Source organism: Schistocerca serialis, chromosome 2, assembly GCF_023864345.2.
Source record: "Schistocerca serialis cubense isolate TAMUIC-IGC-003099 chromosome 2, iqSchSeri2.2, whole genome shotgun sequence".
NCBI classification, from domain to species: domain Eukaryota; kingdom Metazoa; phylum Arthropoda; class Insecta; order Orthoptera; family Acrididae; genus Schistocerca; species Schistocerca serialis.
Genome location: NC_064639.1, coordinates 406,683,897 through 406,702,155, shown reverse-complemented (window position 1 = coordinate 406,702,155; position 18,259 = coordinate 406,683,897). Strand labels below are relative to the sequence as shown.

The 18,259-nt window shown below is 45.2% G+C and overlaps 1 protein-coding gene across 1 annotated transcript in view; it reads right to left on the bottom strand.

The window, feature by feature from the left end:
* The window catches only part of LOC126455575 (monocarboxylate transporter 13-like), a 108,982-nt gene that overhangs the window by 63,990 nt on the left and 26,733 nt on the right, over window positions 1-18,259 (bottom strand). Inside the window, exon 2 of the mRNA XM_050091330.1 lies at window positions 7,654-8,111. Within this exon, the coding sequence (XP_049947287.1) occupies window positions 7,654-8,076 (423 nt within the window). The 5' untranslated portion in view covers window positions 8,077-8,111. The remainder of the gene's footprint in view (window positions 1-7,653; window positions 8,112-18,259) is intronic.

Genomic DNA, 18,259 nt, shown 5'->3' with positions numbered 1-18,259 from the left:
CCCCAACAGTTCTTTCACAAAAACTTATTTCACGTATTACTTTATGTGATGGATTACCTACCGCTGTTTCTGCATTGGAAGTGCACTTAAATGGTGAGACTGGGTCATCTATTTCCGTGTGTTCAGTTGCTACTCTCCAAGGTGAGCTACAACCATGATTATGTCTATGTTTTAGGTGAACCGCTACCTTTGCGGCACAAACATTGTTTGCTAACGTGGACATCGCCTTCCAGTATGACATTCACGTTGCTGGTTCTGTTTATGTGTTGTGACAAACACGGCACTACCACTGCTTATCCATTTCTATCGTACCCATCAAATGTGAAGTAAACAATTTTAGAACATGCCCTCATCACTAGCTGCAGAAACACGCTGTACGTTGGCTAAGAAATGAAATCAATTTTCAAGTAAAAAATGTATTATTGCTACCTTCCAACTCTCGTAAAGAAGCACAATAAGTTTTCCGTGTTGGTCATTTATGTTGTCGCAAGTACTTCAATAGATGTTGATATAAGCCACCATACAAAATACAGCGGATGGCAGTTTGCCCCATTATTAATCACAACTCCAATTGTTCAGCCAAGTATGAATCTAGGGAAGGTAACTATGGTTACGTGTTTCCGTGATCTGGTACTTAACTTCCCATCACGAAATATGAGATTGGAATAGTAAAACTATTTACATTTCATTTGAGACAGCATTTCTGTATTTATATTACAGCCTTTCGCGACAAGAACGTTGCATACTTTTAAAAAATTCACATTGCAGTTGTGGAACAGCCAGGTAAGCCCTCCAACTGGAAAATAATTTGAGAGTTACAATTTTAGCACACGTTTTATTCTCTTCCTTATTTTCAATCATAGCTCAGTACTAGGTCGCTCTATTGTCTTTCATTCTGATTTCATTGTAGGCGCGTTTCTATCAGGGAATTCTCCGCTATACAACCGATCATGTTGGCCCTTTCATTTAATCTAACTTGATAATATAATTAGTTGTTCATGTTACTGAAACTCTTCGGTAGAACTGCAATGCAAAACCACCCGATTATATTTTACACAATTCTTATCAACTTTAAAGGTCATTAACGTACATAGATACCGTAGTAGGGTTCTGAGAAAGTGAATGTTCTACAATCCTTGCCATTATGCGAGTTTTTTTAGCTTTATCTAACACAGACTCTAGCAGTGATAAATTATACCTCTGTCCATTCCAGTGCTAAATATCTACTGCAGATATCTACAAGATGACTTTAAATGTTAGACATTATGTCAATCTTGCTTCCTTTGTCAGGTCAGGATCATCTTTAAGATCTCTAACATCTCGCTCTCACAGACCTGAAGCTAGTGATACACCACCACCACTCTTGCTGATGGCCCCAATTTCGCGATTAAAATCGTTAAGTTTCTTCAGTTTATATCCAGATGAAACTACTCATTGATGGTTAGATCCCTTTGAACTGTCACGGAAAAGTAATAAGCGCAGAAAGAAAAAACCTGATGGAGAGAAAGTGAAAATTATCACGATACCATACCACGGAACAGTCTCACAAAAGATAGTACATATTTTTAAGCCATACGATGTTAAAATAGCTTTTCAGACTAATAACCTAGTGAGGTACATCCTTAAGCACGATATTGGCGAGAAGAGAAATAAGTTTGAAAGATCGGGAGTTTGTAAGATTCAGTGCAGAGCTTGTGATGCAACGTGCAACGTGCACAAGATAATTTTAAAGAAATGAGATTTTTAGCGGGTTTTTAGAATTATTTTAGGGTAGGTATGCGACTTTAAACTTGTAGCATGTCACTGACGGAGTGCGAGAGGCTAACGAGGGCAGACCAATGAAATAATGAAATAAGGCGCCCAATAGCATAGCGTTACCGTCAAGCACACGGCTGTAACCACGCCACAACACCTAGGCACGTCAGTCCACAACAGCTCCCGAGCCGGCGCAGTGCGACAGCATACTTGGTAGCTATGGGACGGCCATCGACTTGTGTCAACAAGTTCAATGTAAGACGAGGACCCACAGTCCAATATACTTTTAATTCTGTTTTACTCTATGGACTTCCCAACTATTTGTGATGGTATTTCGTCTTTTTAGTACGTTTAATTTCATGACAGACTTTTCAACCTGATGATGAGAGCATTGTCTCTTGAAACGCGTTGTTAAAATATATGTATAAGAATCGCGGTTGAATGCTAACAGTGATAACCAGTTTTACCGACAATGTTTTACTCTTTTAGCAACGAAGACAAAGGTGTACAAGCTCCTATACGATTTTAAAATAGGTCAAACAACCGCACAGGAAGAGAGATTTTAACAAATTACAGTTGATTTCCATACATCACTGGCGTAAGTTCGGTTTAAATGGATGCAGCATAATGATAATTATGGTTCCGAGGCTGTCTGCCATGGTGATGCACAGAGACCATTAATGACTTTAAATAAATAACGCGAGAGTGGGTGCCGGAGCAGATGAGAGGCCATAAGGCCTGCTGCGATTTTGAAGTGATAACAGCCCTTCGTGAGAGGGCAGATGGATTGCGAAACGTCGGATTTAGCCGACAGGGCGGCGGCACGTGCGCCCATTGTTGACCATCCAGAGTAGAGTTGGGCAACACGATTCTTTTTCCCGATTCGATTCCTACGATTCAATCTCACATTGCGAATCGATTCCTACGATTCGTTCACGATTCTTTCACGATTCATTCTAGCCTGCTATGGCACGATTCTTACAGAATACAAAATGTTCTACATCTTACAGATGGCAGGACACGTCAAATTGTCAATGGGGTTAGAATCGAACTGTCTCATGATAAGATATGCCAGAAATAGTTTATTTATGAGTAAACATGCATATGACGTTACAAGTGTGATTCTCGATTTATACGTTAATGACTTAATTGATGAAAGGTCACGTTTGATTTGATTGCACCTATCGTTTTATTTCAGTATGCCAGGAAAGAGGAGCCGATTTGTGCGAAAGGTGGTGCAAAATTACGTGGTATGCCAGTTTGGTTGTGTGGCTTGAACGTATCTAACTACAGACGTCTGTTTTATAGTAACAAAATCTAGCAGTGAGGCAGACGTGGTTTGTCTCTTATCATCCTATGTTTTTCTGTGCTAAGATGTATTTCCAAGTCCACATCACCCTTTTAATTCATAACGCAGCTGACAGCCCTCCCACAAGGCAAATTTAGCTTAACTTTCATTTCTTCTAAATACAAAGCATAGGTATTTTGCTTTTAATTTGTCTGAGAACTTGCCCCTGTCACTACTATTTACGTGAGAAGGCGACACCGCCAAGTGTCAGCTTGGTTTTCACGGGTAGTATTACGGCCCACGAACTTCGTTTGTTCGTTCCGAACTTCGTTTGTTCGTTCCGAACTTCGTTTGTTCGTTCCGAACTTCGTTTGTTCGTTCCGAACTTCGTTTGTTCGTTCCGAACTTCGTTTGTTCGTTCCGAACTTCGTTTGTTCGTTCCGAACTTCGTTTGTTCGTTCCGAACTTCGTTTGTTCGTTCCGAACTTCGTTTGTTCGTTCCGAACTTCGTTTGTTCGTTCCGAACTTCGTTTGTTCGTTCCGAACTTCGTTTGTTCGTTCCGAACTTCGTTTGTTCGTTCCGAACTTCGTTTGTTCGTTCCGAACTTCGTTTGTTCGTTCCGAACTTCGTTTGTTCGTTCCGAACTTCGTTTGTTCGTTCCGAACTTCGTTTGTTCACATGCGTCCTCCACTTGACTGCCATCTGACGGTCGTAATCATTCGGCACGGCTCTGCATGATTCGGAAGTTGCCTTCGAAGCATAGCGTACTAAGAATCGATGAATCGTTGGAACTTGGAATCGTCACGACTCGGAAACACACAATCGTTCTTACGATTCTTTTGAACGACGATTCGTCCGTATCACGATTCGATTCTTATGATTCTTTATTTAGAGGCGTTCAAATGAACACCTCATTCACGAATCGCCACAGCTCTAATCCAGCCAACGATCAAGCCTGCCTTGCGCGCCTAAAAGATACTGAAGTGCGCCAAAGCAACTGAGTCAACGATTCACAGCCCTGCATTTAAAATGCGCGTATCCCATTTACTATGAAAACCATTTTCTCAATTTAAGACACACTAGCAAAAAGGGTCAGTTCCCGCCAACCCATCTGGAAAGACGAATGACTTTCAAATCCGTAATTAGTATAAAATGACATTACAGACTAAGCAGTGTGGGCGGAGATGCCAGCCTCTGGCTAGCGTGAACATTAGTTGTGTGAGCCACTATGGAGACGATACTTCTTGGAAAAGGCACATTGTCTTTGGCACTCATGAGCAGCGGATGCGCAAGACTTAGGCATCGACATTCGTGAGCTACTGAATTCGTAACACAGTATTATACTGGTACACAATGCTGCTAAGATGGTGTGTATCAGTTACATCGCTCCGCTCGCGCTTGTTTTAGCTATCCTTAAAGCAAATCTGTGTGTTGAAGTTTGGGTGTGACGATTGTAACAAAATATAGTCGTATCCTGACTTAGCTATGTTTATTTGAGTTGTGAACTCGTTAACGACCTTTGTGTTTCTATTGGTTTCTGCTGATGTTGCACATGCTGTATACCGAGTTTTGGACGCATCCGTTGTTAGACAGGGCCCAGAGGTATAGGAATAGATAACGGTACAGTCCCCAGTCAACTGCAATTTAGTACGAGTGCTATTTTTCCCCTCTCAACTTTCGACCGGCCTCGAGATGGAAACTGCTGCAAAAATCAAAAATGTTTATTTGCGAAGTTTAGCTACACCTTCCAGTCACTTCTCTGTACAGTCACTAATCCGACTTTGACATTAGTCGTAGCGCGGTACGAAATTTCGAATACCGTCGTGATAGAAGGCAGCCGCCTGTGCTTTCGCACAATTCCCTACTAGGTCTGCAGCTCAGTGTCTGTGCGAAAAATGCTGTCCTCATAGGAAGTGGTTCGTTTGAGTAGAGAGATGAAAACCAGAGGGAGCTAAGTCCAGGCTGAATAATGGATGATCACACGCTTCCCACAGTAAATGCTGCAGGAGGGGCATCTCCGCACCTGCAGTGTATGGCCGAGAAATGTCATGAATAAAGAAACGGATGACAGTTGTGTTATCTAGCCTTCGTGAAAGCAGACTGAACCCCTCAGCAGGCACTTCACATTTTGCGGGAGACGTTTCAAGCATCTTTACACACTCAGTGTGCATTCAGAACAAAGTGAAACGTGGCGCGATCGATGGGAATACTAGAGATCTTGTGCAACAAATTTGTAAAGCTTCGTTGTGTTTTCACTGAGCTTTTAATTTCGCGACCGATCGGAGGTTAAAAAAATAATAACCCTTACATAAAACAGATTTCGCTCCGCTGGATTCCACACATTACGGAATCCGCACATGCAAGCACAATACGATACCAGCTTTTGACACCCCCTAGTAGCAGAGGCAACTTTACTATCGCAAGGTGTGATTAACATTTTGAGCAGTGAATTTACCGAAGTACAAGGCCTATAAAAAGAGATTTTAAAAAAGCTTAACTACACTATTATGTTATTTGAGATATGTGCGTGAACAACGTACTGTTGGAAAGAGAAAACACTCGAGTTTTACATGGTTCCCGCTAGGTATCAGCTGTGAGCGCCCATTTCAGTTCTATTAAAAATGGTGTTGGGACAACAGAAAGCATTTTGTGTTCTACGTTTTGCTCAGTGCGGGGCAGTAATAACTGTTCAGTGTGACTTACGTACTAGGTATGGTTTGGATCCTCTTACAGTACAGGGCATTAGACGATGACATGAACAATTTCGAGAAACAGGTTGTTTGTGTGAAGGCAAATCACCGGGCCGTCCCCGAGTGTCTGACACAGTCGTCGAATGCATCCGCCATAGTTTCACGAGGAGCCCGCAGAAATCCGTTTGCCATGCAGCTCGACAGTTCAACATGTCCCCGATGTCTGTCTGGCGTATGTCGCGTCGACGTTTACACATAAAACCATACAAAATTCAGCCACTGCAAGCTCTTCGTGAAGGTGACAACAACGAGTGGAGTTCTGTAATTTCGTTCTTGGTAAGATGGAGGAGGACAGTTTTTTTTTTTCACGCTTAGTGTTTGGTGACAAGGCAACATTCCATTTAAATGAAAATATGAACCGTCGTAATGTGAGAATATGGGGTACGCAATAACCACATGAAATTTTACAACATGAGAGGGGCTCTCCAAAATTTAATGTGTTTTGTGCAGTTTCACTGGAAAAGGTGTACGGTCCATTTTTCTTTGCCGAGGGTCCATTTTTCTTTGCCGAAAACACTGTTACAGGAAGCGCATATCTCGATATGCTTGAGAACTTTCTTTCCCACAGTTGGAGACTAATTGTTCGAATTAGTCTCCAACTGTGGGAAAAATTTCTCAAGCATATCGAGATATGTATTTCCTGTAACAGTGTTCTCGGCAAAGAACAGGATGGAGCACCGACACACTGGCAGATGGAAGTGCGGGAATTTTTAGATCAAAGGATTACCAAACAATGGATCGGTCGCAATGGACCGAATGATTCAGCCTCCAAAGTCACCGGACCTGGCTGTATGTGTGTATTTCTTTGGGGGAGGGGGGGCTTATGAAAAAATGTTTATGTGCCTCCGTTACCAGCAGCAATGAATGAATTGAGACATCACATAACACCAGCTGTGGAAGCTGCAATTCAAAACATGCTCGCAGCAGTGTGGAAATCATTTGAATACCGCATTGACGTACGCTGTGCATCACAAGGGGGCGCACTGAACACCTATGAAAAGGTATGAAAAAGAAGTGAGAGTTTCCTGTTCATGAAGAAACAAAATTCATTGTACAGGATGATCAAAAAGTCGGTATAAATTTGAAAATTTAATAAACCACGGAATAATGTAGATAGAGAGGTAAAAATTGACACACATGCTTGGAATGACATGAGGTTTTATTAGAAAAAAAGTTCGCAAAATGTCCGACAGATGGCGCGTGAAAGATCTCTTGCGCGCGTTTGGTGGTGATCGTGTGCTCAGCCGCCACTTTCGTTATGCTAGGCCTCCCAGGTCCTCAGACCTCAGTCCGTGCGATTATTGGCTTTGGGGTTACCTGAAGTCCCTAGTGTATCGTGATCGACCGACATCTCTAGGGATGCTGAAAGACAACATACTACGCCAATGCCTCACCATAACTCCGGACATGCTTTACAGTGCTGTTCACAACATTATTCCTCGACTACAGCGATTCCCGAAGAATTATGGTGGACATATTGAGCATTTCCTGTAAAGAACATCATCTTTGCTTTGTCTTACTTTGTTATGCTAATTATTGCTATTCTGATCAGATGAAGCACCATCTGTCGGACATTTTTTGAACTTTTGTATTTTTTTGGTTCTAATAAAACCCCATGTCATTCCAAGCATGTGTGTCAATTTGTACTTTTCTATCTACATTATTCCGTGGTTTATTAAGTTTTCAAATTTATACCGACTTTTTGATCACCCAGTACGTGTTTATTAGTTTCAGGAGTATATACATGTCAAATCGGAAGATTCCTTTTTATACATCTTGAATTATTCCATCTCCCATATGGCCCTCAACGGATCGACGCAGCAACTACGGCTAAAGGCGCAAAAAGAGGAGGTACTCACGACCCTGCAGCCGTAGCGCTCGGCGAGCGCGCTGGCCACGGGTCCGGCGAGCAACGGCATGGCCATGAAGAGGCCGCCCACGCTCGCCGTGTGGCTCTTGGCCTCGCCGAAGACGCGCAGCAGGTCCACGAAGAGCACGCCGAACGTGAAGGTGACGCCGTCCGCTATGAAGTTGGTGGCGAACGCTGCGAAGACGACGACCCAGCCGTAGCCGCCGTCGCTGTCGTCCACCTCCTGCTCGTCAGGCTCGGACGCGGGGTCCGGCCCGGCCGAGTACTGTTTGCGCAGGTCGCGCGACCGCTGCTGGTGCTCATCCGAGGACAGTTTGTCCTGCTGGTGTTGGGACTCCATGGGCAGCGCCGTCTCGGGCACCGTCCACAGCCTGCTCTTACTGAGGCTGCTGCTTCGACTCCTCGTGGACATGGCGGCAGCGAGCTGGCGGCCATGCGGGCTTTCACCTGCACAAGTGGAAATAGTAGTAGCATTACAGTAAGAAGTAGCATGAGAAGAGAAAGGAGAAGCAATACAAGAAGAAAAAAGAGGATGAGGGCGACAAGGAGGAGGGGAGAAAGAGGCGGCGGCGACAAGAAAAGAGGAGGAGGAGGAGGACGAGGAGGAGGAGAGTAGAAAGAGGACGAGGACGAGGAGAGTAGAAAGAGGACGAGGACGAGGAGAGTAGAAAGAGGACGAGGACGAGGAGAGTAGAAAGAGGACGAGGAGAGTAGAAAGAGGACGAGGAGAGTAGAAAGAGGACGAGGAGAGTAGAAAGAGGACGAGGAGAGTAGAAAGAGGACGAGGAGAGTAGAAAGAGGACGAGGAGAGTAGAAAGAGGACGAGGAGAGTAGAAAGAGGACGAGGAGAGTAGAAAGAGGACGAGGAGAGTAGAAAGAGGACGAGGAGAGTAGAAAGAGGACGAGGAGAGTAGAAAGAGGACGAGGAGAGTAGAAAGAGGACGAGGAGAGTAGAAAGAGGACGAGGAGAGTAGAAAGAGGACGAGGAGAGTAGAAAGAGGACGAGGAGAGTAGAAAGAGGAGGAGAGTAGAAAGAGGAGGAGGAGAAGGAAGCGGCGGCGGCGGCGAGTAGAAACAGGGGGCGGCGGCGGCGAGTAGAAAGAGGAGGAGGAGGAGGAGGAGGAGGAGGAGGAGGAGGAGGAGGAGGAGGAGGAGGAGGAGGCAGCAGCGAGTAGAAAGAGGAGGAGGAGGAGGAGGAGGAGGAGGAGGAGGCAGCAGCGAGTAGAAAGAGGAGGAGGAGGAGGAGGAGGAGGAGGAGGAGGCAGCAGCGAGTAGAAAGAGGAGGAGGAGGAGGAGGCAGCAGCGAGTAGAAAGAGGAGGAGGAGGAGGAGGAGGAGGAGGCAGCAGCGAGTAGAAAGAGGAGGAGGAGGAGGAGGAGGAGGAGGAGGAGGAGGAGGCAGCAGCGAGTAGAAAGAGGAGGAGGAGGAGGAGGAGGAGGAGGAGGAGGCAGCAGCGAGTAGAAAGAGGAGGAGGAGGAGGAGGAGGAGGAGGAGGAGGAGGAGGAGGCAGCAGCGAGTAGAAAGAGGAGGAGGAGGAGGAGGAGGAGGAGGAGGAGGAGGAGGAGGAGGAGGAGGAGGAGGAGGAGGAGGAGGAGGAGGCAGCAGCGAGTAGAAAGAGGAGGAGGAGGCAGCAGCGAGTAGAAAGAGGAGGAGGAGGCAGCAGCGAGTAGAAAGAGGAGGAGGAGGAGGAGGAGGAGGAGGAGGAGGAGGAGGAGGAGGAGGAGGAGGAGGAGGAGGAGGAGAGTAGAAAGAGTAGAAGGAGGAGGAGGGTAGAAAGAGGAGGAGGCGGCAAGTAGAAAGAGGAGGAGGAGGCAAGTAGAAAGAGGAGGAGGAGGAGGAGGAGGAGAGTAGAAGGAGGGGGAGGAGGAGGCGGCAAGTAGAAAGGGGAGTAGGAGGTGGCGGCGAGAAGGAAAAGGAGGTGGACGAGAAAAAGGAGAAGCAGAAGTAGCGCTAGTACAGAAAAAGTAGTAATAGCAGTAAAATTAATAACACAAGAAACACACAGGTCACTCCTAAAGACTGGCACAATATTTTTTTTGTTCAACAACTCTGCTACTCACAGAGGCTAAAAAATTCTTGCCGATTGTATTCAAATTTAATTCCACCAGTTTCGCCAAGTCGTGCTGCCGTAGCACCCTGTAAATATGGCTGTTGCACTTCATGTTCGTCTGTGAGCGAGCGAGCGAGCGAGCGTGGGAGTGTGCGAGTGTGTAGGAGGGAGGGGGGGGGGGGGGTGCGTGCGTGCGCAGACCACAAGCAGTTGAAGTTTTAAGTAGTCTGTGCCAGGTGGGTTTTGAAAAGTGTTGACAGATGACCATTAAGAAACACGGGAGACAGAGTGCAGCGAACTTTTGGAACAGTAGAAGAATTCTGGAGATGGTCTCTTTGCAAGAATTGTGACGGGAGACGAAATCTGCATGCATCACTTTGATTTGGAGACGAAAAAGCAAAGATGGAATGTCATCATGCAAACTCGCCAAACAAGAAGAAATTCGAAACTGCTCCTTCAGAAGGAAAGGTAATTGATACTATGTTTTCAGATTCAAGACTTGCTTGTGAACGTCATGCCGAACAGAATCACTATCAAACCTGAATCATATGTGGCAACCTTTGAAGTTCAAACCCTAATGCATCGCGCTCGACATCAGCGAAGACACAATGTTTTACTGTTGCGTGCTCTCTGGACACTTGTCAGGGAGAAAACCACCACAAATCACAATACTTATACCCTTTTTGTGGCCTGTTTTTCCAATTTATATAATTACATATTTTATTCTGTGGTTAAAGAAACTATGAATTCTGTTGAAAACGCTTGAACGTTTAGCTTTATGTAATGATACACTGTGTGACAGCACACGACCAGTAGTAATATACCACATACTAGAATGAGATTTTCACTCTGCTGCGGAGTGTGCGCTGATATGAAAGTTCCTGGCAGATTAAAACTGTGCGCCCGACCGAGACTCGAACTCGGGACCTTTGCCTTTCGCGGCGAGTTCGAGTCTCGGTCGGGCACACAGTTTTAATCTGCCAGGAAGTACCACATACTATTTTGTAATGAACTGGGGTTAAAAGAGTCTGGACTTTTGTGAATATATTTAGTGCAATTGTTCGAATATATTATGGTTGGTAGACATCAAATACTTAATTGACAGAATTAAGTCCGATTGTGGACGAGTTTCGAACTGTGATTGTGCCTAAAACTTTTAGGAATTATTACAACTGATTTCAAGAAGTTTCAGGTACATGTCCAGCGTTATTGTTGCAATTTTGCTGAACTTCACTTTTCATGTTTAAAGACGTCCCACTCTTGTCGTATCAACTGAAGTGGAGGGGAGAAGTCTATCTAAATCTGCTTTTGCTCTCTCATCACAACATGGAAGACTCTCACTGTGCATGTAGTGATTTTTACGTCAGAGGCATCACAGTCTGGGACTCCTCTCACCGGAGTATGAAGCCTTGTATTAGGGCAGCCGGAGTATGCAGCCTTGTTGTGTTAGGGCACAGTTTCCTACTTGGAGGAGGGAGGTCAGCATCACTTCGTCCTGTGAGTGTCTGGTATGTGGAGCGCGTTGTTCACACAGTCGGCTTCTCTGAGCGCAGTTTATTATCCCTCACGGCCAGCCAGCCACTCATCCTCCCGTGGCTGCATGGCGCCCTGACTCAACAATAGCCTTGACTCAACAATAGCCTTGACTGAAGCGGCAGCATACAGGGGAATGGCTCACCGTGTCATTCCCTGCAGATCATCTTGAATGCACCGAACATTATGGTGTGGAACTTCCGCATTACATACACATTTCATTTCTAGACTAAGTTTTGTTAGTGTAGATATATGAAGTGTAACAATGCAATTGGCGCGACGAAAACCTCTCACTGTCCTAAACAATAGTCTTAAGTGACGCGATGTTCATTAGGTGACGAAATCGGAAACTTTTTATACGCTAGGCGATTAGAAACTGTTTCGTCAACAAACTAGTCATTCCAACGAAAACTTCAGCAATTTGACAACATGTGCTGGGTGCTCGGAAGTCCACTAAGTTATTTTCAAGACAGATAAAAACAAAGATTCGGATGAAAGCTGTTAAGTATAAGATATCAAAGAACAATATATTTGTATTATTTACACAACTAGTGGGTCCTATTTTAATAGAATATCAAGTGAGTGTAGCGCTCAGTGATGGTTACCCCTCCAAGTGAAGCGAGGCGATACTTTATCCTGCTGGGATCGCATTTCCGTTGCGCCCGAGAGTACGTCGTGAAGCTTGTGTTATGTGTCAAGCAAGCCTACCTCGTGTATGATAGGTCAAATAGGTTGCCTGAAACAGCAATCAATTTGCAGTTACAGCGGACGTGTTCACGTCTCCTTAAACTGGTTTTGTAGTCCAAGTGCCGATTGCAGCATCATACTGGACACGTAATTAATTGCAGAAAAATGGAGTAAATACTTTAGTATTTTCGGATAAATTGTGTAGTTTAAGTGAATCAAACATTAGATCCCTCTAGAGGTTTTAATTTGACTAAAATGTTTCAAAGTAATTTGTATTATGAAATAGTGATTACATGTGAAACGTTTTAAAAATACCACAAATTATGTCTTGAAAAATATAGAAAGCGAAGAATTTATTTTGTTAGCAACAAATCTGATGGTTTAAAATATTGTTAAGACTTTTAGAGCAAGATTATGGAATAATAATGTTGCGTGCCATTCGAGAGTTGACCCTAGCTATAGCTCGAGAGACTAGAGACTAAGTTACAATTGGACGTTACATAAATGGATAAAGTTAGTGATACCAACTTTGTAATTCAACAGCCTTTATGAATTAATATCTGTCAATCATTGTGAGCTAGTAAAATAACTTCAGCAAGGTATCTGAACTTATTTCGACGTCGTCTTACACTGAAAGAGGCCAATCAAAACTAACACTGCCGTTTCAGTTGCCTTCACAACTATTTTACACTACGCTGTATACAGCCATGGGATGCGTTTTTACTCCACGTTGATTTATTATTAATCTTAGATAATTAAAATAACATCGTCAACTGGAATGGGATTGGTTCTTCTGGGTAATATCATTCCACTGTGGATATTTTAAATTTAACTTTCACTTGATAAAATCAGAGCAGAAACTCGTTTCATGGTTGCCCCTTTTGTTTTAGAACTGTTGCTCACATTGTATCTACTGTTCGAACTTCAGGAAGAAGTCACTAGAGACAACACTACTTTGTTTTGGCTCAATTTTTTTGTTGAAAGGAAACAAGCTGACAATTTTCACACATGTGATCGAAAAGACAAGCTACTAGGAACTGGAAAGAGAACATTTAATATTTAGTATTAGGATAATGAAGGATGGAACCTGAAGTTTCTCTAGTAACAGAAAAATAATATTCAGATCGGGAGGGGTGACTGGTCCTGGAGTATCTGGAACTGTTGAAGTACTGCGTATGTTTTGAGGAGAGACTTAGGTAGAAAGGGAAATAGAATCCTGAACATCGAAAGAAAGTTGTAGATCTGGGGTTTCCAACCTTTTAACTTACCTGGGCCACAATGGAAGTAGAATAGTATTTTGGCCTGCATATAACATACTTAACACTACTAACAATAACCTCTGAGAAAAAGAAAAGGGGAGTAAGGAAGGGGGGGCGGGGGGGATGGGGAGAGGGGGGGATGGGATGATGGGGGGAGAGGGGGGGAGAGAGAGAGAGAGAGAGAGAGAGAGAGAGAGAGAGAGAGAGAGAGAGCGCAAATTAGTATCGTGTCGCGGAACTGCCAGACTGAAAATATTCAATTTATCGTAACTGTTCCTGTTGGTGACAAAGAACGCACAGGTAACGGTATGGAATAGTTTGGGAGAAGCTGGTGATGCCCTGCTAAAGAAGATTCTTTAGGACGATAATAAATGGGTATAATCAGAAAATGCATGCAGGGATTAAGGGAACTATTTACACAAAATCTTAAGGGTGTTTAGAGGAGATAAAGAGAGACTCTGTGACAAATGAAAGGTGCGCCGTTCACCGCCAGAGGGTCCATGAAGGTTTTGCGCTAGTGCTATTCAGAAACGGTGTTCAGTCTGCCGTGTGACATGGTTTTAGAGACATTGTTTAAAATTTCGTCCGGTTACGTTAATTCACAACTGGCACCTGCGTGCAAATAATTGTGGAACACGTTCAAAGCTTGCAGGCTTATCAAGTTTAACAGCTGCAGTATCAGCCAAACGGGCAACAAGCTCTTCTAGAGCTCGTATCGGTGTCTCGTGCACCAAACGCTTCAGCTACCCTCACAAAAAGAAACCCATAAGAGTGAAACATCTTCAGGATGTTAATAGCCAGCTGGACGAAAGGACATTGAACTTTGTAATAATTATTCCATTTTTAATGAGGACTACTACTGTACTTAATTTTTAGACGGGCCAACTGTTGGTTCCTAAATTTAAATTTTTACGATTCTGTGCTTTTAATTTCTGTGCTCTGTCCAGTGAAATTAAGTGTTAAGATTGCTGAATAGTATTACCTTTAAATATGCATCCATTATTGGAGCTTGGGTGTCTACTCAACAACAGAACAGTGATCAAACACTGTTCATAATGTGGGTCTAAGTCACACAAAGTCTGGGACACATTGCTCCACAAACTTATGATACACATTCCGTGTAAAAATCTACACTCATTAGAGACGTAATTTGATGTTTCTTAATCTTATACAATTGTAAGTAATCAATGGAGAACTAAAAAGTAAACGCATCTGTAAGAATGAATCTATCAACCTCAGATGATAAAAACTGAAACAATCCAATTCACCAATGAAGGCGCCTAACGATTCTGGTTTCGTCGTTATACAGCGTGTTCCCAGGAGGAATGGTCAATATTCATGGATACAACGAGAATGATCATTCGAAATAAAAAAGTCAAGTAAACAAGGGTTCTAAAAAGCATACTTTGAGAGCTATGAGCAATTCTTGATTTTCGATACTGTGAAACAAAACCCTTCTACTGCAAGCTCTTTGCTCTCCATATTTTGCGATGTTGTTCTATGGAATAAAGCAGAAAAAATTCCAGTAAACATGTGCTCTCAAATGCATACACGAAAGTTATGAGCACTTGTTCATTCCAGGAGTTGTGTTTCAAAGTATCGAAGATGAAGAAGTGCTCATAGCTCAAAAGGTTTTAAAGAGCCCATATTTACTCGACACTTTCGTTCAAATGATCATTCCTTTCATATCCCTGAGTATTGATCACCACTTCTGAAACACCCTGCATCAAGTACTCGGTGGTTCAGCTGTTTTTTTTGTGGTTTTAGGGCGCACAACTTCAACGGTCATTAGCGCCCAGACTACATTAGGAATGCACCGCGAGGCACAAGTTTAAAACAGCAACTAAAAGGGAAAACACGATAGAAGATCGACAGGCATAGGATTAAAAAAAAAACAGCATAATTAAATGTCCTTAGACAGGTTGGTCAATTTGATAAAATGAAGAACGCGAGCAGCTGCTCCTGGGTCATCCGCTAAAATGGCATCGAGAGTACATGGCAGGCCAAGATCAAGACGCAGTGGAGTAAAATCCGGACAGGACGTTAAAATGTGGCGGAACGTCAGCAAGTGCCCACATGGGCAGAACGGCGCCGGCGCCGTCGTCAGCAGATGGCGATGGCTGAACCGGCAGTGTCCAATTCGTAACCGGGCCAAAACTACCTCCTCCCGCCGAGAGGGGCGTGAGGAGGACGTCCAAGCCGCGGGAAGAGGTTTCAAGTCCCGAAGCTTGTTGTCCGTAAGTGCAGCCCAATCGGCATGCCACAGCGATAAAATGCGCCGACAAATTACCCTGCTACAATCTGATGAAGGGACACAACAAGAAGCTGTCCGAGGCTGGAGGACCGCAGCCTTGGCCGCGGCATCCGCAGCTTCGTTCCCAGGGATACCGACATGGCCAGGAACCCACATAAAGCTAACCGGAGAACCGTCGTCCACCAGCTGCTGAAGAGAGCGGTAGGGCAGTGGCAATTCGCCGGCTTCAGCATGAAGACTCTCGACGGGACTAGTATAAAATGCTCCGATCGCATGACGTAAACCGCGATGTTGTATGGAGTTGAGGCGACGTAAGATGGATGGCCGTGCAGAGGAGTATACGAAGCTCCCATAATCCAGCTTGGAGCGGACGATCGACCGATATAGGCGAAGTAGGACGGTTCGATCCGCTCCCCACGATATACCACTGAGAACACGGAGGACATTTAGAGAACGGGTACAACGGGCAGCCAAATAAGACATGTGGAGACCAGCTAAGTTTCCTGTCAAATGTAAGACCTAAAAATGTTGTTGTCTCCACGAATGGGAGAGCTACGGGACCGAGTCGTAAGGACGGTGGGAGAAACTCACTGTAGCGCCAGAAGTTAATACAGACCGTCTTCTCGGCAGAAAACCGGAAGCCATTGGCGACACTCCAGGAGTAAAATGGCCAAGAGAACACTGAAGACAGCGCTCCAGGAAACATGGACGCTGCGCGCTGCAATAGATGGTAAAATCGTCCACGAAAAGGGAGCCTGATACATCAGCTGGGAGGCAATCCATTATTGGATTGATCGCTATGGCGAAGAGAGCGACGCTCAAAACTGAGCCCTGTGGCACCCCATTCTCCTGGCGAAAGGTGTCCGACAGGACAGAACCCACACGTACCCTGAACTGTCGATCCATTAAAAAGGAACGAATAAAAAGAGGGAGGCGACCGCGAAGGCCCCATGTATGCATGGTGCGGAGAATGCCCGCCCTCCAACAGGTGTCGTAAGCCTTCTCCAAATCAAAGAACACAGCCGCGGTTGGGAGCTTCCGCAAGAAGTTATTCATAATGAAGGTTGACAAGGTAACCAGATGGTCAACAGCAGAGCGGCGCCTACGAAATCCACATTGTACATTGGTAAGTAGGCGCCGAGATTCGAGCAGCCAAATCAAACGAGAGTGAACCATGCGCTCCATCACCTTACAGACACAGCTGGTAAGCGAGATGGGTCGATAACTGGAAGGTAAGTGCTTGTCCTTCCCCGGCTTAGGAATCGGTACAACAATAGACTCGCGCCAGCATGCGGGAACATGTCCCTCAATCCAGATGCGATTATAAGTACGAAGAAGGAAACCTTTACCCGCAGGAGAAAGGTTCTTCAGCATCTGAATATGAATAGAATCAGACCCTGGAGCGGAGGACCGTGACCGGGTAAGTGCATTTTCGAGTTCCCGCATGGTGAAAGGGGCATTATAACTTTCACGACTCGAGGAGCGGAAGTTAGGTGGCCTAGCGTCCTCTGCCCGTTTTCGGGGGAGGAAGACAGGGTGGTAATGAGCGGAGCTCGAAACCTCTGCGAAAAAGCGACCGAAGGCATTGGAGATATCCTCAGGGGCCACAAGGACGTCATTCGCGACCGTGAAGCCAGAAACTGGTGAGTGGACCTTAGTGCCAGATAGACGGCGCAGGCCACCCCAGATGACAGAAGGAGTAAAACTGTTGAAGGTGCTTGTGAAAGCAGTCCAGCTGGCTTTCTTGCTTCCTTTAATAATACGACGGCACTGCGCACGTAATCGTTTATAATTGATAAAATTCGCCACTGTAGGGTGGCGTTTAAAGGTGCGTAAAGCACGTCGACGAGCACGTAATGCGTCTCTACATGCTGCGGTCCACCAGGGGACCGGTACGCGACGTGGAGAAGAAGTATGGTGAGGGATGGAATATTCAGCAGCAGTGAGAATGACTTCCGTGAGGTGTGCGACCTGACTATCGCAGCTTGTGAAGGTTTGATCCTGAAAGGTCGCCCTGGAAGAGAAGAGCCCCCATTCGGCTTTGGAGATGTTCCAACCAGCTGAGCACGAAGAGGGGGTATGATGCAGGAGATGGATGACACACGGAAGTGGTCGCTCGAATATGTATCAGAAAGGGCATACCACTCAAACCGGCGTGCAAGTTGGGTAGTACATATAGAGAGGTCTAAATGGGAATAGGTGTGAGATGTGTCCGAAAGAAAAGTAGGGGCGCCAGTATTGAGGCAGACAAGATTGAGCTGGTTGAAAAGGTCTGCTAACAGGGAGCCCCTCGGGCAGGATGCTGGAGAGTCCCAAAGGGGAGGGTGGGCATTGAAGTCTCCAGTTAACAAAAATGGTGCAGGTAGCTGAGCAATAAGTTGAATCATGTCTGCCCTGGTAACGGCAGACGACGATGGAGTGTAAACGGTACAAATAGAAAATGTAAAAGTGGGGAGAGTAATTCTGACTGCAACTGCCTGCAGGCCAGTGTGCAATGTGATGGGATCGTAGTAAATATCATCCCGGACCAGCAACATAACCCCTCCATGAGCCGGAATACCTACCACAGGGGGTAGGTCAAAACGCAGAGAGGTGTAGTGTGCCAAGGCAATGTGATCGCATGGGCGGAGCTTCGTTTCCTGGAGGGCTACGACGAGCGGACGGTGCAAGCGGAGCAGCAACTTCAAGTCCTCTCGGTTGGAGCGAATGCTTCGAATATTCCAGTGAATAAGTGCCATCGTGAGAAGAAAAGGAAGATGAATGAAGGGGTCACCTCGAAGGCCTCTGAGGGCCTGGCTTCGAGCGAGTACTGC